Source organism: Monodon monoceros, unplaced genomic scaffold, assembly GCF_005190385.1.
Source record: "Monodon monoceros isolate NGI ecotype Baffin Bay Population unplaced genomic scaffold, NGI_Narwhal_1 Super_Scaffold_9, whole genome shotgun sequence".
Classification (NCBI taxonomy): Eukaryota; Metazoa; Chordata; class Mammalia; order Artiodactyla; family Monodontidae; genus Monodon; species Monodon monoceros.
The window spans coordinates 47,056,034-47,081,803 of NW_021703786.1; the positions used below are offsets into that span (position 1 = coordinate 47,056,034).

Consider the following 25,770-nt stretch of genomic DNA (forward strand, 5'->3'; position numbering starts at 1 on the left):
AAGTAAATGTACTTCATGCTACTGAATTGTACACCAAAAATGGTTAAAATGCTAAATTTTATGTTATTTATATTTTATTACAATAAAAAATTTAGAAGTAAATAAGAGATGTGATTCCAGACAGGTGGGCAGGAGTGAGTACATGAAGGGCCTTATAAACTATGTTATAGAGACAGGACTTTATCTTGAGAGTTAATTTTAAGTGGGGGATTGTCTGGATCATATTTTCAATTCAAAACACCAGCTCCAGGGATTCTCTGGTGGTCCAGTGGTTAAGAATCCATCTTGCAATGCAGGGGATGCTGGTTCAATCCCTGGTCAGCGAACTAAGATCCCACATGCCGCGGGGCAACTAAACCCACGTGCTGCAACTACAGAGCCCACCCGCCACAACTAATGAGCCCCTGTGCTCTGGAATCCGTGCATTCTGGAGCCTGCACACCACAATTAGAGAGAAGACCACGCACCACAACGAAAGATCCTGCGTGACACAACTAAGACCCTACGTGGCAAATAAATAAATACTTAAAAAAAAACAAAAAACACCAGCTCCAGCTGCAGTATGTAGAAATAGTATGGCAGGTTCATAGGAGGACTACTCCACACAGTAACAGCAAAATACACATTCTTCTCAAGCGCACATGCAACATTCTCCAGGATGGACCATAGGGTAGGCCACAAAAAAGTCTCAGTTAATTTAAAAAGGTTGAAGTCACAAAATATTCTCCAACTAAACTGGAGTGAAATTAGAAATCAATAGCAAAAGGGAATTTAGAAAATTCACAAGTATGTGAATTTTCCTAACCAACCACTGGGTCAAAGAAGAAATCACAGGGAAAATACTTTGAGGTTAGTGAAAATGAAAACAAAACATACCAAAACTTGGGATACAGCATAAGCAGTGCTCAGAAGGAAATGTGTAGCTATGAATGCCTATATTAAAAATGAAGAAAGATCTCAAATCAACAGCTTAACCTTCTACTTTAATAAACTAGAAAAAGAAAAGCAGGGAATTCCCTGGCAGTCCAGTGGTTAGGACTCCCCACTTCCACTGCATGGGGCCTGGGTTCAGTCCTTGCTTGGGGAGCTAAGATCCTGCAAGCCACGTGTCACAGCTGAAAAGATAAAAGAAAAGAAAAGAAAAAGGAGAGCAAACTAAATCTAAAGAAAGCAGAAGGAAGGAAATAATAAAGATTAGGGTGTAAATAAATGAAATAGAAAACAGAAAAACAACAGAAGCAACTAAAACAAAAGTTGGCTCTTTGAAAAGACCACTAAGATTGACGAACCTTTAGTTAGACTGACCAAGAAAAAGAGAGAGAAGACTCAAATTACTAAAATCAAAAATGAAAGAGGGGATGCTGTGGAGCAACTAAGCCCATGCACCACAACTACTGAGCCTGCACTCTAGAGCCTGTGAGCCACAACTACTGAGCCTGTGTGCTGCCACTACTGAAGCCTGTGTGCCTAGAGCCTGTGCTCCACAACAAGAGAAGCCATCGAAATGAGAAGCCCGCACACCACAACGAAGAGTAGCCCCCGCTCGCCACAACTAGAGAAAGCACGCACGCAGCAACGAAGACCCAATGCAGCCAAAAAAAAAAAAGAGTTTATAGAAGAAAATACAAAAGAGTATTAAAAAAAAAAAAGAGGGACTTCTCTGGTAGCGCAGTGGTTAAGAATCCACCAGCCAATGCAGGGGACACAGGTTCGAGCCCTGGTCCAGGAAGATCCCACATGCTGCAGATCAACTAGGCCTGAGTGCCACAACTACTGAGCCTGCGCTGTAGAGCCTGCAAGCCACAACTACTGAGCCCACATGCCACGACTACTGCAGCCTGCGTGTCTAGAGCCTGTGCTCCGCAACAAACAAAAGCCGCTGCAATGAGAAGCCTGCACACCACAACGAAGAGTAGCCCCCGCTCACCACAACTAGAGAAAGCCCGCGCACAGCAACAAAGACCCAACACAGCCAATAAATAAATTAATTTAAAAAAAAAAAGAAGAAAGAAAGAGGGGGTGTTCCCTGATGGCCTAGTGGTTAGGATTCCAGGCTTTCACTTCTGTGGCCCGGGTTCAATCCCTGGTCAGGAACTGAGATCCTGCAAAAAAAAAAAAAAAAAAAAGAGGAAACATTACTAACGATCTTACAGAAATAAAAAGTATTATAAGGAAATACTGTAAACAACTGTAGGCCAATAAAGTAGATAACCTAAATGAAATGGACAAATTCCTAAAAAGACACATACTACCAAACCTGACTCAAGAATAAATACAAAATCTGGGACTTCCCTGGTGGCCCAGTGATTAAGAATCTGCCTGCCAATGCAGGGGACACAGGTTCGAGCCCTGGTCTGGGAAGATCCCACATGTCGCGGAGCAACTAAGCTGCAACTAAAAAAAAGCCCATACACAGCAATGAAAACCCAATGCAGCCGAAAATAAATAAATTAATTTTAAAAAAAAGAAAAGAAAGTGAGAAGACAGTCCATGGAATGGGAGAAAATATTTGCAAATTGTATGTCTGATAAAGGTGTAGTATGTAGAATATAAAAAGAACAATTAGGATTATGGGATTAACAGATGCAAACTACTATACATAGAATAGATAAACAACAATGATTTACTGTATAGCACAGGGAGCTATACTCATATATCTTGTAATAGCCTATAATGGAAATATATATATATATCTTAATCACTTTGCTATACACCTGAAACTAACACAATATTGTAAATCAACTATACTTCAATTTTTAAAAAAGTCTGATGTTGGGAGTTCCCTAGTGACTGAGTGGTTAGGATTCTGGGCTTTCACTGCAGGGGCCCGGGGTTTAGTCCCTGGTGGGGGAACTAGGATCCCACAAGCCGCGCGGTGCGACAAAAGAAAAAAAAAGAAAAGAAAAAGTTTGATGCTTTGCTCTTGAAGGGAAAAAAAACACCCGCATAACTCAACAATAAAAAGATAACCCAATTTTAAAACAGGCAAAGGACTTAAATAGGTATTTTTCAAAAGAAGATATACAAATGGTCAATCAGCGCATGAAAATATGTTCAATGTCACTCATCACAGGGAAAAGCAAAAACAACAACAACAACAACCCCACAAGATATCACTTCACACCCACTAGGATGGGTAAAATTAAAAATGCACCACAAGAATTAGGAAGTGGAGAAATCGGAATCCTCATTCATGGCTGGTGAGAATGTAAAACGAGGCAGCTGCTGTGGAAAAGCTGTCAGTTCCTTAAAATGTTAAACAAAAATTTACTACATGACCTAACAATTTCACTCCTAGTATATACGCCTAAGTATATACCTAAGAGAAATGAAAACATAGTGCGGTCATTCTAAATCGGAGACGCTCAAGTCTATCCTGAAGCCTCTTTGAATCGCAACTCCGATCAGTCCCGCGTATACCGATAGGAACGTAGTTTTTCCAGACGGTTTGGATCTGTTTGTTGTTTGGGTTTTTTTGTTTGTTTGTTTCTTGTTTCTTTGTTTGCCACCCACGCTGCCATCAAGCTCTCACGGTCGCAAAGAAGGTTCGCTACACATTTCTTTTCCTTTCTGCCGTCAACCGTGGCGCAGCTTCGCCCCCAGAAGGCCTCAGAGCACGACTAAAGAGGGTGACGGAGCGCTTTACGACAGTTGCTTTGTGGCCGTACCGGAGGAGGAAGATGGCGGCCACCTTAGTAGCTGCTCGGGGAGCGCGGCCAGCACCAGCCTGGGGGCCTGAGGCCATTACCCCCGACTGGGAAAACCGAGAAGTCTCAACAGGGGTAAGGAAGGACTCGGGGTTCACGAGATATGCACAAGGATTGAAGCGATGGAAAGATAAGGCTGGAGTGGGTTGGGAGAACTGGAGGGGCGGGGAAGAGAGGTGGTCTGTGTGATGCTGTCAGGCAGGGGAGGGGTATCCTAAGGACGCAGGAGTGGTGTGGGAGGAGGTGGAAGGTAGGCTGAAGCGTGGAATTCTGGAATCTTGCAGGACGAAAGCTTAAGGTCAGGGTGGGCCTTTGGGAACTTGAAGATTGAATTTTTGGTATTCTGCGGGTTATTGAGAACCCCATGAGATTTGACGATGTGTTGGTGGCGCACGACTTTTCTTATACTCGAGGGACTGGATAGACGGATCATTAAGGTTTGTGTATGCTGGAGAATATGGAGAGGCCCAGACTCACTCCTTTCTCCTCTTTCTCCAGACCACTATCATGGCCGTGCAGTTTGAAGGGGGCGTGGTTCTAGGAGCCGACTCCAGAACAACCACTGGGTGAGCTCAGGACAGATATGTGAAGGGTCTTCTTCCCGTCTTTCCCTTCCTTCCTTCCTTCCTTGCCTGCCAGCCCATCTTTACTCTCCATAGACTACTGTGGGAAGGGAGGTTTCGCCCCTCCCGGGAGATAAGGATTTGTTCCAGCTTCTACTGCTTCGTAGTTCTCTTCACCTTTTGGTGAACTTCTTGCAAAAGTTTGTTCTCCAGCCTGCTTCAGTTTAGATGAGAACTAACAGGAAATACTGGAATTCCTGTTGAGGGAGTGGATGGTAAAAGATGAAAGTGGGAGACAGGTGGGGTCCTACCCTCACTATTCTGCTATCCTGCAGGTCGTACATCGCCAATCGAGTGACTGACAAGCTGACCCCTATTCACGACCGTATTTTTTGCTGCCGCTCAGGCTCAGCAGCTGATACCCAGGCAGTAGCTGACGCAGTCACTTATCAGCTTGGTTTCCACAGGTACTTGTGGGCAGTGGGGGAGCAAGTATCTGAAAGGAGGTGGGACCTGAGGAGCGGAATGGTCTGACTTCCAGGTCCTGACACTGCCTTCCCTATGACTCCCTTCACCCTCTAGCATCGAGCTGAATGAGCCTCCGCTGGTACACACGGCAGCCAGCCTCTTTAAGGAGATGTGTTACCGATACCGAGAAGACCTGATGGCAGGAATCATCATTGCGGGCTGGGACTCCCAAGAAGGGGGGCAGGTCAGATACCACCACCCCGAGAACATTGGAGCCATGCCTTTCATTCTCTCCCCACCGCAGGCATTTTCTAGTTCTCTTTCCAGTCTCTACATCACTTACTATTAACTTTTCACATACCAGTTCCGCAGTGGACAGGCGAACATATGTGTGTTGTGGGGAGGGTACAAATGGTGACACTCTTCTCCTCCCTCCGTCTGGCAGGTGTATTCGGTACCCATGGGGGGTATGATGGTAAGACAGTCCTTTGCCATCGGGGGCTCCGGGAGTTCCTATATCTATGGCTATGTCGATGCTACCTACCGGGAGGGCATGACCAAGGAAGAATGTCTGCAATTCACTGCCAATGGTGAGAACTGCGGCTTCTGAGCATAAATCCCCATACTCAAGCCAGGTCAGCATTCCTCTTTCCTTGCCACGATCCCAGCATCTGACTCCAATCCCAACTTTCTTCTTTTCTCCACAGCTCTCGCTTTGGCCATGGAGCGGGATGGCTCCAGCGGAGGGGTGATCCGCCTGGCAGCCATTGCGGAATCAGGGGTAGAGCGGCAGGTACTTTTGGGAGACCAGATTCCCAAATTCACCATTGCCACTTTACCACCTCCCTGAATCCTAGGATTCTAAGATACAACAAGAGACATCCCATACTGATGACAAAATTCAATAAATAGTTCGTCAGTGAGAACCTGTGTGCTTTGGGGTTCTTTTCTTAACCTCAAGCCTGAACTTCTCTGGCCCATTTCTGTTTGTATAAACCACTGCCCTGAGGGAGCTGGAGAGGACCCTTCTCCAGGTCATCATGTCCCACACTTTCGTTACCATATCCAGGTCTTTGTGACGCTAGTGTGGTTGGTGTAGGGGCTCCCAGCAAATGACCCACTCCCCTCCCTGTTTAAGCCTAAGGGGGAACTCAGAATTCTGAGAGAGACTGGAGTCACCTCCCCTCAGCCTGCCTCCTGCCTCCTGGGAGGCTACTGGCCCTAAAGTCAGAAGGACTCCACATGTCTGACCCAGGTTCACAGTCCCCTCTCTTCACAGTCACCTCTGTCACCTCATCTTGTCAGAAGCAGCAGTGTGACTTCTTTGGCTTTTGGGAGGAAGTTGGACCTTGGTGCACATGGAGTTTAAGTTTGACCTTGAGTGGGAGAGGGCGGCCACTGGGAATGCTGTGGGTTGGCTCCAGAAGCCGCCATTCCCATGGGGAGGTGATGGGAAGTTACCTTTCAGCCCCACGGCTGAGAAACTGGGAGCCGGCTCTGGCCCCTGCAAGACGGTCCCCACTCCAGCCAAGTGCTCATTGACAGTGACCGACAGTCTTGCCCTAATCTACATTTCTCCAGTCTATGGATAAGGGAACTGTGGAAGCCACATTTGAAAACCTGGTTCTAGAATATAATCCTACCCTGGAGGATTTTGGGGGGTACAGAGGAGGCTTCCTAAGGAGTTGGTGAGGTCCTGAATTAAGTGAAGAAGGATCTCTCACCCCAAATGTGTATCTCAAAAGAACCAATGCGGAACTTTTGATTTTCTGCAAAACCTGTTCTCCCGGTCCTCCCTGTCTCAAGGCGTCTTTGATTCCTCTTTCCCTTGTACTCCAAAATCATGAGAACGCTACATCCCTCAACAGAAAGCCCTTTCCTGGCCACTTGAATTTTAAGAAACACCACCCTCCTCCACCCTGCTCTCACATTACCTGTTTAATTTTCTTCGTAGCAGTACTTACCGCTGTCTCCTATTACCATGCTTATTTATTTATTGTCTGCCTCCCCTACCAGAAAGCAGATTCAGTGAGAAGAGAGAATTCCTTGTGCTTGATTCACTGATATATTTTCAATGCCTGGCAGGGAGTGGACATTTGATAGTCATTGAACTAATACGCTCCCTAGCCCCATCTGCTGTCCTGCCTACCCCGCACCCGCTCCAAACTGCTCTCACCACACTCAACTCTGAAGCTTGATTTCAGTAAACCTACTTCCTGCTAGGCACACCTGGGCGCCGCATGAGATCAGCTGCCTCCTGTTCCCCAATCCTGCGTCCTCACTCCCACCTCATGCTGCACTTCCCACATCAGCCCCATAACAGCCCTGGTGTCGTGGTCCCCATCTCCTCTCCAAAACATGCACATACACACAGCACTTGGCAATTCTCAGTGTATTTAATAAGAAGGTCTTGAGGGATCTGAGGGAGCTGGACACTGGGATGACTGAGAAGGCGGGGGAAGGAAGGTTGCCAAGGCCTCCTGGAAGTTCAGCCCTTGGTTGTCCCCTTCAAATGGTGGAGTCGTTGGCCGATGCTATGTCATGCAGCTGGTGGCGGAAGGAGAGACGGGCTTTCCTGCTGAAGTAGGCGCCAGACCCAAGGGACCCTCCCTCAGCCACGATGGAGGCTACAGCTGGGCTGGGATCTGGATCTGGGGGAGCAGCTGGATCCAGGCCTAAAAGGGAGATTGGAGGGGGAAGAAAGGAGTTGTGTGTCAGGAGGAGGAAAGAGACCAGGGAACCTAGGGGGTGAGTGTCGCTAGCATCAGCAGGGAGAGGAGAGGGGACGTTGGCAGCAGGGCTGGCTTCCCTGGCCTGTGACCTATGCACTGGACACGGGGCCACACTCAGAAGGGCCCCCATGCTTGGTGTAATGCTCTGCTGTCACTGTCTTGAAATTCTTAATAATTTTTTTAATAAGGGGGTCCCACTTCTCCATTTCGCACTGGGCCCTGCAAAGTGTTTAGCCAATCCTTTGGCGAAGTGATAAATCCACCTCCCGCCCAGGGGGCAGATTATCCTTTTCCCTTCCCTGATTTGAGCATTTACCTTTCTCCCCAGTGCAGTTTGTCTGCCTGGCAGCCCACCTTTTCCTCTGTCTCCCCCATACCTGCTCCTCTTTCAGTCCCCCGCTGTCTCCGGCACCCACACCATGGGAAACACCATGCCCCCTTCAGATCCATCTCAATAATGGACGAGACTGGGATGCTGACAATGGCCAGGAGCGCCCTAGGAGGGGTGTGGTTTCCAAGCCCCTCCACTGTGGGCAAAACTACCACTTAGCCTCAGACCGCCTGGTGATTACAGGCGCCAGGAGATGGAAGGGGGAGAAGAGGGAGGAGGGAAGGGGTGGGGGATCCCCCACTCAAACGCCTATCCTTTTGTACCCCCTTAATTTTGGGGTCGTCTCTGATCCCCATGAAGAAGCAGGAGGAGACTAGGAGGGGAGGCATGGTAGAGACAGACACACAAGTGCCGGCACAGACAGACGCAGTGAAAATTCATCGTAGCAATGCCAGACGACAAGGGTGCCAGGCTGGACCCTGCTGCGGATTCATTTGTATTTTATTTTATTTTTTGTTAATATTTATTTATTTATTTATTTATTTGGCTGTGCCGGGTCTTAGTTGCGCCATGTGGGATCTTCGTTTCCGCGTGCGGGATCTTTTAGTTGCGGCCTGTGGGATCTAGTTCTCTGACCAGGGATTGAACCCGGGCCCTCTGCATTGGGAGCACAGAGTCTTAGCCACTGGACCACCAGGGAAGTCCCTCATTTATATTTTAGAATGAGATTCATTTGTATTTAGAATGCCCAAGATGTAAAAAATTTAAAGAATAGTTTATTTTTTTAGAACAAGAAACTTTACTAGTTAGGGAAATGTTATGTTCTCAAATGGTCCAGTAGCTCTCGACCCCTTTTATGAAAATAGTTGTAATTGATTAATTATGCTGTGCCAGGTAGATTCTAGGGATTTTACATGTTATCTCACTTGATCGTGTCAATGATTTGTGTGTGTGTGTGTGTGTGTGTGTGTGTGTGGCCACGCCGTGCAGCATGTGGCGTATTAGTTCCCGGACCAGGGACTGAATCCATGCCCCCTGCATTGGGAGTCTGAACCACTGGACCACCAGGGAAGTCCCTTTTTCTTTTTAACGTCAATGATCTTTTAAAGTAAGTGTTATTATTATGCTGATCTCAGAGATGAGGAATCAGAGGCACTGGGAGATTAGGTAGCTTGCCCAAGGTCACGCAGGCAGTTATCAGAAGAGCAGTACTTTCCCTCACCCTCTTCAGTCTGACCCCAGAGTCCACTCTGTTAACTGCCACACTGAGCTTCCCAAGCATGTTCCTGACAGGTATTGCCCTCAGCCAGGTTTAAGGCAGCCAGAGCCCGGGCTGGGAGCCTCAGGTCCACAGTATGCTAACCAAGGACTCTAAATGCCCTCCAAGAGCTATATTATCATTCCCTAAGGGTATCACGATGTGGGAAAGGTTGGAAAGCACTGCTGACTATGCTGCCTGACTGAAATCTGTTATTTTATTTCTTTTTAAATTTAATTTTTATTTTATATTGGAAAATCTGTTTTTTAAATTAACGTTATGGAAGTAAAAATTTACATACAATTTAATGCACACATCTTAGTGTACAGTTCTATGAGTTTTGACAAGTGCATACACCCATGTAATCACCACCTGAATCAAGATATAGGACATCTCCATCACCAAGTTCCCTGTATGGCCTTTACTCTCCCTCTTTTTCCCCACTCCCTGCCACAGGCAACTACTGATCTGATTTCCATCACTATAGATTGGTTTTTCCGTTCCAGAACCTTATATTAATGGAATCATATAGTACTACTCTTTTGTGTACGCTTCTTTCAGCATAATGGTTTTGAAATTCACCCGTGTTGTATGTATTAACAGTTTGTATTTTTTGTAATAACAACTTTATTGAGAAATAATTCATGCACCATAAAATTCACCCTTTAAAGTCTACAATTCAGTGGTTTTTTACTATATTCACAGAGGTGTGCAACCATCACAACTAATGTTATAACCTTCTCATCACCCTCAAGAGAAACCCTGTACCCATTAGCAAGTCACTCCCCTGTCCTTCTCCCCAGCTACTGTCCCAGCTATGGTCTCTTTGAATTTACTTATTCTGGACATTTCATACCAATGGAATCATGTAATATGTGGTCCTTTGTGTCTGGCTTCTTTCGCTTAGCATAATGTTTCAAGGTCCATCCCTGTTGTAGCATGTATCAGTACATCATTCCTTTTAATGGCTGAATAATATTCCATGGTAGGGATACACCACATTTTGTTTATCTATTCATTACTTGATGGACATTTTGGTTCGTGTCTACTTTTTCGCTATTTGAATAATACTACTGTGGACATTCATGTACAAGTTTTTGTGAGGGCATACATTTTCAGTTCTTTTTGGCATATACTTAGGAGTGGAATTGCTGGGCCACATGGTAACTCTACGCTTAACATTTTGAAACTGTTTCCGAGGTGGCTGTACCATTTTACCCTTTATTCATTTTTATTGCTGAGTAATAGTCTACAGGCCACAAATTAATCAAAATAAAAAACCTCTGCTTTTCAAAAGGCACCGTTATTTTATTTATTTATTTATTTTGGCCATGCTGAGTGGCTGGGCCCCAGCAGTGAAAGAGCCAAGTCCTACTGGACCAACAGGGAATTCCCAAAAGGCACCATTATTTTAAAAAAACAAGGCACATTCTGGGTGAAAATATTTGCAATACATATATCTGATGAAGGATTTGTATCCAAAATATATAAAGAACTCTTACAAATCAATAATAAGACAAATAACATGGTTTTTTTAAAAATTAGTGAAAGAATTGAACACTTAAAAAGAGATATAAAAATGGTCAATAAGCACATGAAACATGGTCAACATCATTAGTCATCAGAGAAATGCAAATAAAACTATGATGATGTACTATTTTACACTTATTAGCATGGCTAACACTAAAAAGATAGACAATATCAAACGTTGGCCATGCTGCAGAACAAATGGAATTATCATACATAGATTTTGGAAATGTAAAACACAACAACCATTTTGGAAAACAGTTTGGCAGTTCCTTTTACCCCCTATCTTAAAATATTTCACTTATTTAAAAAGTGCTTTTTCAGAGTTGGAGGAATCAGGCTCCCTGACTTCAAACTATACCACAAAGCTACAGTAATCAAGACAGTATGGTACTGGCACAAAAACAGAAATACAGACCAATGATACAGGATAGAGTGCCCAGAGATAAACCCACACACATATGGGCACCTAATTTACGACAAAGGAGGCAAGAACATACAATGGACAAAAGACAGCCTCTTCAATAAGTGGTTCTGGGAAAACTGGACAGCTACATGTAAAAGAATGAAATTAGAACACTACCTAACACCATACACAAAAATAAACTGCAAATAGATTAAAGACTTAAATGTAAGACCAGACACTATAAAACTCTTAGAGGAAAACATAGGAAAAACCCTCTTTGACATAAACCACAGCAAGATCTTTTTTGACCCACCTCCTAGACTAACGGAAATAAAAACAAAAATAAACAAATGGGACTTAATTCAACTTCAAAGCTTTTGCACGGCAAAGGAAACCATAAACAAGACAAAAAGACGACCCTCAGAATGGGAGAAAATATTTGCAAATGAAACAACAGACAAAGGATTAATCTCCAAAATATACAAGCAGCTCATGTGACTCAATATCAAAAAAACAAATAATCCAGTTAAAAAATGGGCGGAAGACCTAAATAGACATTACACCAAAGAAGACATACAGGTGGCCAAGAGGCACATGAAAAGATGCTCAACATCACTAATTATTAGAGAAATGTAAATCAAAACTACAATGAGGTATCACCTCACACCGGTCAGAACGGTCATTATCAAAAAATCTAGAAACAATAAATGCTGCAAAGGGTGTGGTGAAAAGGAAACCTTCCTGCACTGTTGGTGGGAATGTAAATTGATACAACCACTATGGAAAACAGTATGGAGGTTCCTTAAAAAACTGAAAATAGAACTACTATATGACCCAGCAATCCCACTACTGGGCATATACCCTGAGAAAACCGTAATTCAAAAAGAGACATGTACCACAATGTTCATTGCAGCACTATTTACAATAGCCAGGGCATGGAACCAACCTAAATGTCCACTGACAGATGAATGGATAAAGAAGATGTGGCACATATATACAATGGAATATTACTCAGCCAAAAAAGGAACGAAATTGAGTTATTTGTAGTGAGGTGGATGGACCTAGCGTCTGTCATACAGAGTGAAGTAAGTCAGAAAGAGAAAAACAAATACCATATGCTAATGCATATCTATGGAATCTTAAAAAAAAAAAAATGGCACTGATGAACCTAGTTGCAGGGCAGGAATAAAGAGGTAGACATAGAGAATGGACTTGAGGACTTGGGGTGGGAGGGTGAAGCTGGGGCGAAGTGAGAGTATAATCGACATATATACACTACCGAATGTAAAATAGTTGGCTGGTGGGAAGCAGCAGAGCACAGGGAGATCGGCTCAGTGCTTTGCCATGACCTAGAGGGGTGGGATAGGGAGGATGGGAGGGAGGCTCAAGAGGGAGGGGATGTGGGGACATGTGTACGCATGTGGCTGATTCACTTTGTTGTGCAACAGAAACTAACAGTATTGTGAAGCAATTATACTCCAATGAAGATCTATTGTTTAAAAAGTGCTTTTTAATGACCATTTAAAAATAGCCTTTATTTGTCACTTTCTTCACCCTGCCTCTATATAAATGTGTGCAATTAGAGATCAAACAAGTTTGGCTAGTTTCTTAAAAAGTTAAAATGATGGAGCAACTCCACTCCTAGCTATTTACCCAAGAGAAACGAAAACATATTGCTACACAAAGACTTACCCAGGAGTGTTTATAGGAGCTTTATTCGCAGCAGGCAAAAACTACAAACAACCCAAATGTCCATGAAGAAATATCCATCAACCCACTCTTCCATCTAGAAGAGATAAAGAAATCTACTTTAAAAAAAAAATGAAATATTTTGTCTATTAGAACCTGAAATTTTTCCTTAGACTGTTAGTTTCAGAAGAGCAAGTCCCGTGATAGTTTTGTTCACTACTGTATACTCAGAGTCTGGCGCGGAGCAAGTACGCAGTAAGTGAATGAATGAAAGAATGCAAGCTTGCGTACGTTAATGAATTTGCGGCCACCAGCCCTCGGGCCTTTCGTCATTCCTTCCATCTACAAATGCCAATGCGGTTCTCAGCCGGCCCGGGAAGGGGACACAGCCAGGTCCCTGCCGCGGAGGCGCGTCCCGCCAGGGGCCCTGGCGGGATCGTTGGCCGGAGAGGCCCCGGGGGGGCCGGCGCCCGAGCGGAGGAGGGTGCGCAGGGCCGAGGGCCCACAGGGAGGAGCGGGCCTGCACGGACCGACGGCGCGGGACAGACTGACAGCCCGGCAGACGGCGCCGCACCGATGCACGCGGAGGGTAGCGCCGTCCCGCAGAGCCGAGGGCGGCCCCAGCGCCCAGGCGGCACGCAGGACTGCAAGGACAGGCCGAGGGCGGCGGGGGCGGGACAGGACCGACGAGAATCCGGAGGAGGTGAGGCCGGGGGCCGTCCCGCCCCCAAGGGCAGGCCCTGAGCGCCCGCCCCGCCCTGGCCCTCTGGGTTGTGGGCTCCCGCTCTGACTCTGCTGCGCTGCCGCCGGCTTGGCTGCCCGGGTGAGGGGGCCGGGGAGGAGGCGCCGCGGAGGTGCCGGGCCCAGGAAATCGGGCGGGGAGGGGAATGAGCTTGGGCTGCGGGTCCTCCTGACTCATGCTCAGAGTTCGGGGTTTCCCTCCCGGGCGAGGAACGCGTAACTTCCTCATTCCCGCCTGGACCCCTTCTTCCAGCTGGCTTGGCCTGGCTGGAGCCCCGGTGGCTCGGGACCCCTGGCAACCCCCGGGGCCCCTCCCCTGGCTTCTGCTCTGCCCCACTTCGGGGCCATCCGGGCCTGGCCGGGTGTTCCTCGGCACCCTGGTTACGGGACGGGAGACGGGACTCAGGCATTCTGGAGGCAGGAAGGATCGAGGTAGGGGATGGAGATTAGAGGCGGGTTGGCAGGACGTTGCAGACCGATGAGCCATAATCAGAGAGACGGGGAGTCAGCGGGAGCCAGGTGGGGGGTAGCGGGGGACCTGTGGGAGATGGAAGACCGTGGGGTGCGATGGGGGGGCAGGGTTCTGCAAAGCAGGTCACCTTCCTGAGGCCTCCCCATATTCCTAGGATGGCGGCGACCTCCGAGAGCCTCTTCCCCTCTGGGGGTGACCTGGACTCCAGACAGTTACAGATGGAGCCCGATGAGGTGGACACTCTGAAGGAGGGAGAGGACTCAGGTACACAGGGAGGACGCCCTCAGGGAGAGGAGGAGGAGGGGGCTGAGACCTCCTGGAGTCCACATTCTTCCACTTTCTCTCCTGTCAGCTGACCGGATGCACCCCTTTCTGGCCATCTACGACCTCCAGCCTCTGAAAATTCACCCCTTGGTGTTTGCCCCTGGGGTTCCCGTCATAGCCCAGGTGGTGGGCACTGAAAGATACACCAGTGGATCCAAGGTGGCTGGGCTGGCACCAGGGAGGGGGCTAAGGGGAGGGCTGGCCAGAGTGGGGGCTGCCACCCAACCAGGGAACATCCATTCAGTCAGTTCCTCACTCCCCCAGGTGGGCACCTGCACTCTGTATTCTGTCCGCTTGACTCACGGTGACTTTACCTGGACAACCAAGAAGAAGTTCCGTCATTTCCAGGAATTGCATCGGGACCTCCTGAGACACAAAGTCTTGATGAGTCTGCTCCCTCTGGCTCGGTGAGGGGGACAAGACTGCCTCCTGTGAAGGGCAGGTGCCCCCTCACCGCGGGGCAGCATGGGATGTCACTGCCCCAGCCCCCATTGCTGCTTTCCTTCTGTCTCATCCCCAGACCACAGCCTTTCCTCCCCCAGCTGCTTTCCTCCCTCAACTCTGGCCACTGGGCCTGCTCCTCTGACCCCGGTTACCAGGAAACCTTCCCTGCTCAGCTCTCCCTGTCCATGGTTCTGGGCCAGTATCTCAGCAGGGCTGGATGCCCAAAGTACCCTTGGCAGCCTCCCACCTTTTCTGTCTCCATCCTCAGGGTAAGGGGCATTCCTTCTGCCAGCCCCTCGCCTCCTCCAAGACCCCACCTCCAGTGCTTCAGGAACCTAGGCACCCATCCTCCCATCCTCCTATTGACCCTCCCCCATCACTTCCACAGCTTTGCCGTTGCTTATTCTCCAACCCAAGAGGCAAACAACAGACAGATGCCCTCTCTACCCCGAGCAGGTCCTGAGGGCTCCGCCAGACATGCATCCAGCAAACAGGTGGGACCGGACAGCAGGTCCTCTGGGAAGGTGTTTGGGTGCAAATGGTTCTGGTCCCATCTGTCTCTCCCTCTTTCCCATCCCTACTTCAGAAATACCTGGAGAATTACCTCAACCGCCTCCTGACCATGTCTTTCTACCGCAACTACCATGCCATGGTAAGGTCAAGAGGCTGGTGCCAGGTCTCTTGAGATGGAGCAGGGAGCAGAGGACCAGGGTCGGTAGAGTCTGAGGGGATGAAAATAAGAGTCTCTCCTCTGAGCCTTTTTCTTCCTCTGCAGACAGAGTTTCTGGAAGTCAGTCAGCTGTCCTTTATCCCAGACCTTGGATCCAAAGGACTGTGAGTGTCTGACACCCCTCACCCGCCATCTGCCAATATCTGGATCTCTCCCTGGCTGAAAATAGGGAAAGAGCAGTGCACAGTGGGCTGGAGGTCTGGATCCCTCATCCAGCCTCATCCAACATCTCTTCCTGGTTTTCCCCACAGGGAGGGGGTGATCCGGAAGCGCTCAGGTGGCCACCGTGTTCCTGGCCTCACCTGCTGTGGCCGAGACCAAGTTTGTTATCGCTGGTCCAAGCGGTGAGGCCTGAGCAGAGCTGCTGGGCAGTGGGTGGGGGTGAGGAAGGAGATGCCAGGGGCATGGAGGAATGGTCAGAGCCCTTCCACTCCAGGTGGCTGGTGGTGAAGGACTCCTTCCTGCTGTACATGTGCCTCGAGACCGGCACCATCACATTTGTTCAGCTCTTCGACCCTGGCTTCAAGGTGCAGGTGGGGAAAAGGAGCACAGAGGCACGTTACGGGGTCCGGATCGACACCTCCCATAGGTAAGGCCTCCCTGGTGTGGACAGACACCTGGTGAGTGAAGAGCCAGCCTGGGGCCCTAAGGGGAGTTAAGTGGAAGAGACCATGGAAGAAAGGAAGGCGTTCCCACCTCCCTGGAGCCGGCCATGATTTGGAACCAGAGAACTGTTCTAGTCAGATGCTTGGGGCTGCTCTTAGAGGCTGGGCGCAGAGAAAGAGAGTTGAGTATAAGCCTGGGGGAAGGACTTTTGGTGCAAAAGATAGGGCACTGCATTCATCCATTTATTCATTCAACAAACTTAAGGGACTTCCCTGGTGGTCCAGTGGTTAAGATGCCATGCTTCCACTGCAAGGGGAGCAGGTTTGATCCCTGGTCATGGAACTAAGATCCCACATGTAGTGCAGCATGGCCAAAAAAACCCCCAAAAAGACAAAAAAACAAACTTAAGTGGCTGGCACAATACTAGGTGCCACGGACCCAACTGTGAATAAGGCAGATACACTCCCTGTCCCTGTGAAGTCAAGTAGGGACTAAGGGAAGAGGTAGGAAAGAGGTGATAGCTAAAGGGGAGGTTTCTGGGCCAGGCCAGAGGTGTGGAGGGTGAGGATTGTGGTCCACCCATTGTTCCCATCCAGGTCCTTGATTCTCAAGTGCAGCAGCTACCGGCAGGCACGGTGGTGGGCCCAGGAGATCGCTGAGCTGGCCCATGGCCCGGGCAGAGACTTTGTACAGCTGCACCGGCACGAAAGCTACGCTCCACCTCGGCCTGGGACCCTGGCCCGGTGGTGAGACACTGGCATCCTTTCTGAAATCGTCAGTGGCCTTTTCGACCTCCTTGGTTTCTCTGAGTCCTTGATCCTCTTTATCTCCTCTGACCCCTTCTGACCTCAATAACCTCCCCCTTTGACTTCTCAAATTTCCCTGACCCCCTGACCTGTTTAATCATGCTGATCCCTCTGATTCCCCTCTGATCTTTCTGAAACCCAAACTGGGTAATCTCTGACCCCGACCTCTCCGACCTCCTGTGACCTTTTTAATCTCCTTTCACCACACTGACCCTCTCTGTTCTCAGTGATCTCAAATGTCTCTGATTTATTCGTCCATTTAATAAACATTTTCTGAGCACCCACTATGTGCCAGGTCCAGTGGCAGGGATAAGACTCAGTAGGTGATTCAGTCCCGAAACAATGGGAGTTTGCCACGCTGGTGGTAGGTATAGGGTACCAAGCACAGAGGAGGGACATCTGCCCCAGCATAGGATGTCAGGACTGGCTTCTAGAAGGCAGTAACCCTGAGGTTAACCTTAGCAAGATAAAGAAAATGGAGAAGGGCAGTCCGTGCAGAGAAGCTAGAAATAGCCCAGCGTGTTTGGGAACCACAAAGACTGACCATTGTTGCAGCGTGAGGAGCAGTGGTCAGTAAAGAGTCTGGGGGTCGCAGGGTCTGATCAGTGCCACTCCCACTAAGCTGAGGGGGTTAACCTTTATCATAGGCAGAGAGGAGTCATGGAAAGAATTTTTCTTGGAGGTGGTGTTGAGATTTTTTTAATTGGAGTATAATTGCTTTACAATGTTGTGTTAGTTTCTGCTGTACAACAAAGTGAATCAGCTATAAGTATACATATAACCCCATATCCCCTCCCTGTTGAGCCTCCCTCCCACCCTCCCTACAGGGAGATCAGCTCAATGCTTTGTGACGACCTAGAGGGGTGGGATAGAGACTTATTTATTTATTTATTTATTTTAAAAACTTATTTATTTTATTTATTTTTGGCTGTGTTGGGTCTTCGTTGCTGCGCTAGCACTTTCTCTAGTCGCGGCAAGCAGGGGCTACTCTTCGTTGCGGTGTGCAGGCTTCTCATTGTGGTGGCTTCTCTTGTTGCGGAGCACGGGCTCTAGGCGCACAGGCTTCAGTAGCTGTGGCACACGGGCTCAGTAGTTGTGGCTCGCGGGCTCTAGAGCACAGGCTCCGTAGTTGTGGCGCACGGGCTTAGTTGCTCTGTGGCATGTGGGATCTTCCCGGACCAGGGCTCGAACCCGTGTCCCCTGAATAGGCAGGAGGATTCCCAGCCACTGCGCCACCAGGGAAGCCTGAGATTTATTTTTTAACATAAGAACTGATCATAGCTAATACTTTTGTAGCACTTAGTGTGTGCCAGAAACCATTCTGAGTGTTTTATGTTTATGAACTTACAACAGCCCCGTGAAGCAGGTACAGTTGTTATATCCACTTTACAGGTGAGAAAACTGAGGCAAGGAGAAGTTAAGTAACTTGTCAATGTCACACACCTTGTAAACAGTGGAACCAGGATTCAAATCCAGCTAGTCTGGGTCAAGACCCTGCTCTTCACCATCAAACAGGACTGTTAGTTATTAAAAGTCTAACAATATGGAAACATATTAAGTAAAAAAATTAAAGTTCACTGCACAAGCCTTTACCCCCTGGCCCTTAGTTCTTCTCTACACCCCCTCCCCCAAATCCCATTTTTCTCCCCAGAAGTAATCCTGGTGATAGTTTGATATTTATTCTCCCAGATGTTTTCCTGCATATTTTCATGTGCTTAGCATATATGTTACTTTTTGTTTTAATGTAAATGAGATCATGCACTCTCTGTTTTATTTTTTTCACTTAACACGTGTTAGAGACTAGGCATTTACATTATTTCCCACTTTCAGTCTTATAAACGATACTACAATGAACATAATCTTTGGTTAAGCACTTAATAGGATGTCTTCCTAGATATAGAATTACGAAGTGCATTTAATGGTATCGGGGGTATGTGGATTTAATGTTCTGATAGGTAATACCAAACTGTCCTCTAAAAAAGCTATAAAACCAATGTATATTCTCACAAACTATGAGAATACTCACTTCCCCACATGCTAATATTGAACGTAACCTGCAATTTTATTTTTTGCCAATCTAGTGAATTTAAAAAGTGTTATTCATTTTAATATCAATTTCCTTGTTTAGTGATGAAGTTGAACATCTTTTCATCTATGATTGGCCATTTTCCCCCTGTGAACTATCAGTTCTCTTTTTTTTTTTTCTGGCCGTGCCGTGCGGCTTGTGGGACCCTGTTCCCCAACCAGGGACCAAACCCGTGCCCTCTGCGGTGAAAGCACTTTTCTTTGTTCAGTTGGCCCATATGTCTTTTTTTTTTTTTTTTTTTTTTTTTTTGCGGTACACGGGCCTCTCACTGCTGTGGCCTCTCCTGCTGTGGAGCACAGGCTCCGGACGCGCAGGCTCAGCGGCCATGGCCCACGGGCCCAGCCACTCCGCGGCATGTGGGCTCCTCCCAGACCAGGGCACGAACCCGTGTCCCCTGCATCGGCAGGCCGACCCTCAACCGCTGTGCCACCAGGGAAGCCCCCTATATGTCTTTTTGTTATTGATATGTTGGAACTCTTTATATGTGATGTATTAATCTTCCCAATCTTTAGTCATTTTCTTTGGTTTGTTGTGTCTTTTGTAGTTTGTAATTTTATTTAGCTCGTACTGGCAAGTTTATCCCACTTTGGTATATCTGCTACTGTCTGACCTCTGTGAGCACTCTTGGTCTTTGACCCTGCTGTCGCCCCTGGCCCGTGAGTGTCCTCCGGGCTTCGCTCCCTGGAGCTTTCTGGCTTCTGGCTCCCCTGACCTCCTTGGCTCGGCCTCCCCCAGGTTTGTGAATGGGGCAGGTTACTTTGCTGCTGCAGCTGATGCCATCCTGCGAGCTCAAGAGGAGATTTTCATCACAGACTGGTGGTAAGTGGGGGAAAAGCCTGAGCAGGAAGCGGTAGGATAGGGCCTGCAACACATCGGCTTATGGGTCAGAAAAGGAGTGGAAGGGGAGGAGTGGCTGTTGTCGGGAGCTTAGCTTGCCCTTACCCGCTGCCCTGAATCCCAGGTTGAGTCCTGAGATTTACCTGAAGCGTCCGGCCCATTCGGATGACTGGAGACTGGACATTATGCTCAAGAAGAAGGCGGTGAGGAGAGTGGTTGGGCTGGAGGGGAAGCATGGTGGCAGGGTGGCCTGTGGGTGGAGATTGATTAGAAGGGACTGTAGCATGGGGGAAGGCAGGGAATCTGAAACTTGAGGAGGAGGAAATATGCCCATCCTGGCTCAGTGTCTGGCAAACATCACCGCCTCCCCTTCCCTAAGGAGAACTGACACCTCCCTGTTCTTGCCCTTCCTCTACCTGGTATAGACTTTCCTCCCAGTATCCATTACACTCTGTTGTGTTACTGCAGGGTGGACATGTCTGTCTCTCTCCCTGGGCTGATCAATATCACTAGTTCCAATACAAGGCATAGTGTCTGCTATGTTGGGAGCATCCATAGATGTTGATGGGTGGGAGGAAAGATATGTGGATGATGGAGAGTGGGTGGGCGAATGGATGGGTAGATGATGGAAAGAGAGATAGATAGAAGGATATGAGGTTGGGAAGGTGGATCAGTAGGAGAGTAGGTAGGTAGATGGATGAATGATAGATGGTAGATAAGGGGATGAGTAAATTTTGGGGAAAATGGGTGGATAGATAATGCTGGGTAGGTGGGTAGATGTGTGGATGGGTGAGCAGATAGATGATATTCAATCTAGGTTTGCTGTAAGCATCAAATCAGGGTGTAAGTGGCAGAGCTTTGAGGATCTCCACGCAGGGAGGAGGAATATACAGGAATCCTGAGCATGGGGAAGGGTTTGGGAGGGTGGGAAGGGGTCATTCTGAGAGAGGCATTAGGATCTGATTCCCTCACTGACCACCAGGAGGAGGGTGTCCGGGTGTCCGTACTGCTGTTTAAGGAAGTGGAGTTGGCCTTGGCCATCAACAGTGGCTATAGCAAGAAGGTTCTAATGCTACTGCATCCCAACATAAAGGTGACTTTCAGGCCTCAGAGACCCCTTCTCTGCAGCCCTCCTCACCACACTTTCCCATCCCCTTAACCCTCCCTTTTCTTGAACATCTCATCCTTCCATCTTTCCATTCTCTCCCCCAACGCCTCCTCTTTCTTCTCCCACCTAAGCTCACTCTCCTGAACTCCCCCATACCTGCTCCAGGTGATGCGCCACCCAAACCAGGTGACTCTGTGGGCCCATCACGAGAAGCTCCTGGTGGTGGACCAAGTAGTGGCCTTCTTGGGGGGGCTGGACCTCGCCTATGGCCGCTGGGATGACCTGCACTACAGACTGACTGACCTTCGGGACTCCTCTGAGTCAGCTGCCCCCCAGGTAACCCCCCAAGGCCTTCCTGAGCTCCCCCAAACTCAGCTAACCTAAATCCACACCCCTTCCTGGCTCCAGCCTTCCCCTCCAGTCATTCCAAGCCCACACTCAGGGTTCCTTGGCCTTTCTGGGACCCCAAGAACCTGCTTTGAATATACTATGACCCAGTCCCCTCCCCATGTCCGTTACCCACCCCTCCCCCCATTCCTCTAGGGATTTCAAATGCATCTGAAGGGGAGGATCGGGGAATCAAACTCTCTCTGCTTCATTCTTACTCTGTGTGTCTCTCTGTCTCCCAGTCTCCCAGTGCTCCTTTCTTCTCTTTGGCCTGGCTCTGTACAGCCCCATGACCTCTCCTTGCCCCTGGCTTGGGTGTGTTCCCCCTACAGCCTCCCACCTCATGCTCAGACCCTCCAGCTACACCAGACCTCTCTCACAACCAACTCTTCTGGCTGGGCAAGGACTACAGCAATCTTATCACTAAGGACTGGGTCCAGCTGGATCGGCCTTTTGAGGGTAGGGGTCCCCTTCCTCCAAAGCCCGTGAGAGCAGGGAGCAGGGGTAGAAGGCAGGGCTGGGACTGAGGATGGGATGAACTGGGTCAAGGGTAATGCATCCTCCTCCTCTCTGCCCCAAGTGTCCCCAAGAGACCATCCCTGACCTCTCCCCTGACTCTCCTGGGACCCCCAGATTTCATTGACAGGGAGACCACACCCCGGATGCCATGGCGGGATGTCGGGGTGGTGGTCCATGGCTTACCCGCCAGGGACCTTGCCCGGCACTTCATCCAGCGCTGGAATTTCACCAAGGTGCTCGATCCCTCCTGTGAGGCTGGAGGGCGGGAGGGAGCCTGGGGCAGCTCGTCACCTCCCTCTGACTCTGCCATCCCTCTTCCTCAGACCACCAAGGCCAAGTACAAGATACCCAGGTACCCCTACCTGCTGCCCAAGTCCACCAGCACCGCAAACCAGCTCCCTTTCATGCTCCCGGGAGTGCAGTGCGCCACCGTGCAGGTGAGGCTCCGACTTCAGCCTGCCCTCGCCTCCCTCCCTTCAGCCCAATGCCCCGGCCCACTCTCCCTGACCTGAGAGCCCCCGCCAGACCCCTCCTCTCCCGGGCTCAGGAGCCACATCATATTTGCCGTCCCCCCCAGGTCTTGCGGTCAGTGGACCGCTGGTCAGCGGGGACCTTGGAGAACTCCATCCTCAATGCCTACCTGCACACCATCAGGGAGAGTCAGCACTTCCTCTACATTGAGGTCTGACCGGGGTGAGGGTGGGGCAGAGAACGGAGGGGACATCCCAGGGGAGAGACTTAGGATGTCAGTGGCATCAATCGTTGAGGACTGACGTACTGGGCCTGGAGAAATGCAGAAGCCAGGGCCTGGAGCCTGGGGGTGGGGATGGCAGCGGGGAGCTGAGGGCAGGGGCTGGGACCGGACTGCTGATGTCTCTCATTGGTCCCTGCCCCAGAATCAATTCTTCATTAGCTGCTCAGATGGACGGACGGTGCTGAACAAGGTGGGCGATGAGATTGTGGACAGAATCCTGAAGGCCCACAAGTAAGATAGACCAGCCAGTGTGAGGATTGTGGGCGTGGTTTAAGCCCAACTGGATGGGTGGGGCTTGGGGGAGAGGTCACACCTCTGACTCCACCCCTCCCCAGACAGGGGCAGTGCTTCCGAGTCTACATGCTTTTGCCCCTGCTCCCCGGGTTCGAGGGCGACATCTCCACAGGTGGTGGTAACTCCATCCAGGCCATTCTGCACTTCACTTACAGGTGACCCCCGGGGCCCCCCTCAGCCAGACTCTGCCTCTCCATGGCCCCATCCTACCTATGCCTCCATCCTGACTCCGTCCTGATCCCTTCTTGCTGGACTTTTGAGGTCCACCTCTCTCCTGACATCCCCCATCTCCTCCCCAGTCTCCACCTCCCTCACCCATTCTCTTCCCTCAGGACGCTGTGTCGTGGGGAATATTCAATTCTACATCGGCTCAAAGCAGCCAGTGAGTGCTGGGAGCTGGGGTTTCAAGCCCTGGACCCCCGGGGAGGGGGCAATTGAGGGACTGGAGCCCCAGGGATGGAGGGAAGGAGGCTATCACTCCTGCATGCTTCTGGGGCTACTGCCTGAGCCCGCAGGTGGCCTTACACTGCAGAGAGAAGTATATAGACCAGGGCTTCTGAAGTGAGGAGGTAGATGGGACAGGGCTCTGTCTGCACATGGAGAGTACCTCTCACCTCACTCCCCTTCCCCCCATCTCTTACTCACAGTGGGGACAGCGTGGCGGGACTATATTTCCATCTGTGGGCTTCGCACACACGGAGAGCTGGGTAGGCACCCGGTCTCAGAGCTCATCTACATCCACAGTAAGATGCTCATTGCAGATGACCGGACAGTCATCATTGGTCAGTGCTGGATCTCGGCCCCCGGCAATGAGAGGAGGGTGGGGAGAAGTGGAGCAGGGCCCAGCCAGGGGCAACGGGATGGAGGTGGGTGATGGAGATTGCAGCTGAGGCCCAACTGGGGATGGAGGCCAAAGAAGGCGTGTTGCCCCCAGGCTGGTTCTTGGGTAGAGGTGATGGGGTCTCCTGGGCTCAGGAGGACGCAGTGTGTCCCGCACCACCCACCAGGCTCCGCAAACATCAATGATCGGAGTTTACTGGGGAAGCGGGACAGTGAGCTGGCCGTGCTGATCGAGGACACGGAGATGGAGGCATCCCTCATGAATGGTGTGGAATATGAGGCGGGCAGGTTTGCCTTGAGTTTGCGGAAACACTGCTTCAGGTAGAGCCGGGGTGGGGTGCTACAGCGTAGTGGGAGAGGTGGAAAGGGGGAGGGTCTGCCTTTTGAGCAAGTGTGAGGATTGCTTAGAGGTAGTGCTGGATTTCCCAAGAGGCAGACTCATCCAGTTTAAGGTACCGGCAAAGCAGGGATACCGAAAAAATGAGAAACAAATATTTCAAAAGTAATTTGGTATATCTTTTAAGGCATTAAAGTAGTCACCAAAGTAGAGACAAATTAAATCTCTGTTGGACTCGTTTACACTTATTGTACTGTTTAACATTGCTTCTATTTTGAAATACCTGGGTAGGCACATTATAATTTTCTGGTATTCAGGCTTTCAAAGGATCTTAATCTGGCCCTGCTGGGACCCCTTTCTCCCGCAGCGTGATTCTCGGGGCAGATGCCCGGCCGGACCTGGATCTCCGAGACCCTGTCTGTGATGACTTCTTCCAGTCGTGGCAAGACACAGCTGAGAGCAATGCCAATATCTATGAGCAGGTGGGCAAGGGGGGTGGGCAGGGGTGCTGGCAGGGGGAAGTTCATGGATTATCCTGTCTAGGGTGGGATAGAGAGGAGCCCCCGCACAGCCATCCTCATAAGAGGATGAGGGTCTGGGGACATCATGGGATTCAGTGGCTCAGGGTCAGTGTAGAGGGATATGGTGGGCATGAGGGCATCTAGCCTAGTTGGGCTTGGACTCTTGGGCAGTCTCCCCAAGCCTTATTGGCTTCCATGCCTCTCGCCCACAGATCTTCCGCTGCCTGCCGTCCAACGCCATTCGCTCCCTGCGGGCACTCCGGGAGTATGTGGCCGTGGAGCCGCTGGCCACGGTCAGCCCTCCCTTGGCCCGGTCTGAACTCACCCAGGTCCAGGGCCACCTGGTCCACTTCCCCCTCAAGTTCCTGGAGGATGAGTCTTTGCTGCCCCCCCTGGGGAGCAAGGAGGGCGTGATACCCCTAGAAGTGTGGACATAGCTGCGGGTCCAGCCCGGGAGAGGTCACCAGCCGCTGGGCTCTACCTCATCTGGCTCCCTGCCCCCTCACCCTGAGGACCGAGGGCAGTGCCTTTGAGACCTGGGGGAGGCAGGCATCCCCGGAGGGAACTAGAGAAGTCACAGAGGACCCTTTCTTGAGAAGTAGCCCAAGAGGGCACTCTCAAGCCCGGGCTGGGGAGGCAGGAGAGGGTCCAGAGAAGTTCATCCTCCTCGCTGCCCAGTTCAAACCACTGCTACAAAGGAGAAGCAAAACACCTGCCAGGATGCCTGGGGCCAGCCTCCTACTCCAGGAGGACCAGATTCTGCCCTAGGCCTTCCCATCTCTCCCTTCGTCTTCCTGCCCTTGAACACCCTCCCTGCCCCAGGGCCTTTCCCGGTTCATTACTGCCAAGGTGGAGGGAAGGATGGAGCCACTCCCGGCTTCAGTGCCCATGGTGGGGAGGGGACGGGGGGTGGGGGGATGCACACTAACCCCCCCCACCAGCTGATGACAGGCACTAACTCTGTATCAGTTCAATAAGCGTTTCATAAATAAAAGCCTAGAAAAGGTCCTTGCGGCTTCCTTGGCTGAACTGAGTGCTTGTCTCAGCTGCCCCACCAGGCCTACACACAGCAGCACAGGCCCCTTCATCCTCTCTCCACACCACTGGTTTCTTCTTTCTGTGACTTCAGCTCCGCTCCGCTCGTCTGTGGCTTCGGGAGCTCCATCAGTAGGTGCTGGGAAGACCAGGTGTGTTCACACAGGGATGCCTGGGTAAAAGAAGGGCGGGGTCAAACCAGGACTCCTGGAGGACAGTGGAGCTGATGGTGCAGCTTCAGGTGAGGG

General features: G+C 49.9%; 2 protein-coding genes across 4 annotated transcripts; both read left to right on the forward strand.

The window, feature by feature from the left end:
• Positions 1–3,341: 3,341 nt before the first annotated feature.
• Positions 3,342–5,664, forward strand: PSMB6 (proteasome subunit beta 6). Its single transcript, XM_029211202.1, has 6 exons — positions 3,342–3,782; positions 4,206–4,273; positions 4,606–4,737; positions 4,853–4,982; positions 5,184–5,328; positions 5,446–5,664. Exons 1-6 carry the CDS (start codon positions 3,681–3,683, stop codon positions 5,586–5,588), a joined length of 720 nt encoding a protein of 239 aa, XP_029067035.1. The 5' UTR covers positions 3,342–3,680; the 3' UTR covers positions 5,589–5,664.
• A 7,769-nt stretch (positions 5,665–13,433) lies between these two features.
• On the forward strand, positions 13,434–25,494 carry PLD2 (phospholipase D2). Of its 3 annotated transcripts, none has more exons than XM_029211146.1 (25): positions 13,434–13,504; positions 14,049–14,158; positions 14,247–14,377; positions 14,483–14,625; positions 15,051–15,156; positions 15,249–15,314; positions 15,438–15,496; positions 15,644–15,736; positions 15,829–15,981; positions 16,595–16,744; positions 19,626–19,709; positions 19,852–19,930; positions 20,710–20,820; positions 21,001–21,171; positions 21,555–21,681; positions 21,856–21,974; positions 22,065–22,178; positions 22,319–22,423; positions 22,638–22,726; positions 22,831–22,944; positions 23,122–23,171; positions 23,437–23,571; positions 23,797–23,950; positions 24,334–24,448; positions 24,700–25,494. In XM_029211146.1, exons 2-25 carry the CDS (start codon positions 14,050–14,052, stop codon positions 24,922–24,924), a joined length of 2,802 nt encoding a protein of 933 aa, XP_029066979.1. In that variant the 5' UTR covers positions 13,434–13,504; position 14,049; the 3' UTR covers positions 24,925–25,494. The 3 variants fall into 3 exon arrangements, with proteins under 3 accessions (XP_029066979.1, XP_029066982.1, XP_029066980.1); XM_029211149.1 differs by having other exon boundaries at positions 23,437–23,496; positions 24,700–25,484; XM_029211147.1 differs by lacking the exon at positions 13,434–13,504 and adding an exon at positions 13,661–13,854.
• The last annotated feature ends 276 nt before the right edge of the window (positions 25,495–25,770 follow it).

What these genes read in the sequence shown, in the direction of transcription:
- PSMB6 (XM_029211202.1), top strand. Translation starts at nt 3,681, where the DNA reads ATGGCGGCCACCTTAGTAGCTGCTCGGGGAGCGCGGCCAGCACCAGCC. An exon ending in GACTCCAGAACAACCACTGG is followed by an intron (nt 4,274 to 4,605) that starts GTGAGCTCAGGA and finishes GCTATCCTGCAG; the next exon opens with GTCGTACATCGCCAATCGAG. An exon ending in TCTGCAATTCACTGCCAATG is followed by an intron (nt 5,329 to 5,445) that starts GTGAGAACTGCG and finishes TTTTCTCCACAG; the next exon opens with CTCTCGCTTTGGCCATGGAG.
- PLD2 (XM_029211146.1), top strand. Translation starts at nt 14,050, where the DNA reads ATGGCGGCGACCTCCGAGAGCCTCTTCCCCTCTGGGGGTGACCTGGAC. An exon ending in CGGATCGACACCTCCCATAG is followed by an intron (nt 15,982 to 16,594) that starts GTAAGGCCTCCC and finishes GTTCCCATCCAG; the next exon opens with GTCCTTGATTCTCAAGTGCA. An exon ending in TTATGCTCAAGAAGAAGGCG is followed by an intron (nt 19,931 to 20,709) that starts GTGAGGAGAGTG and finishes ACTGACCACCAG; the next exon opens with GAGGAGGGTGTCCGGGTGTC.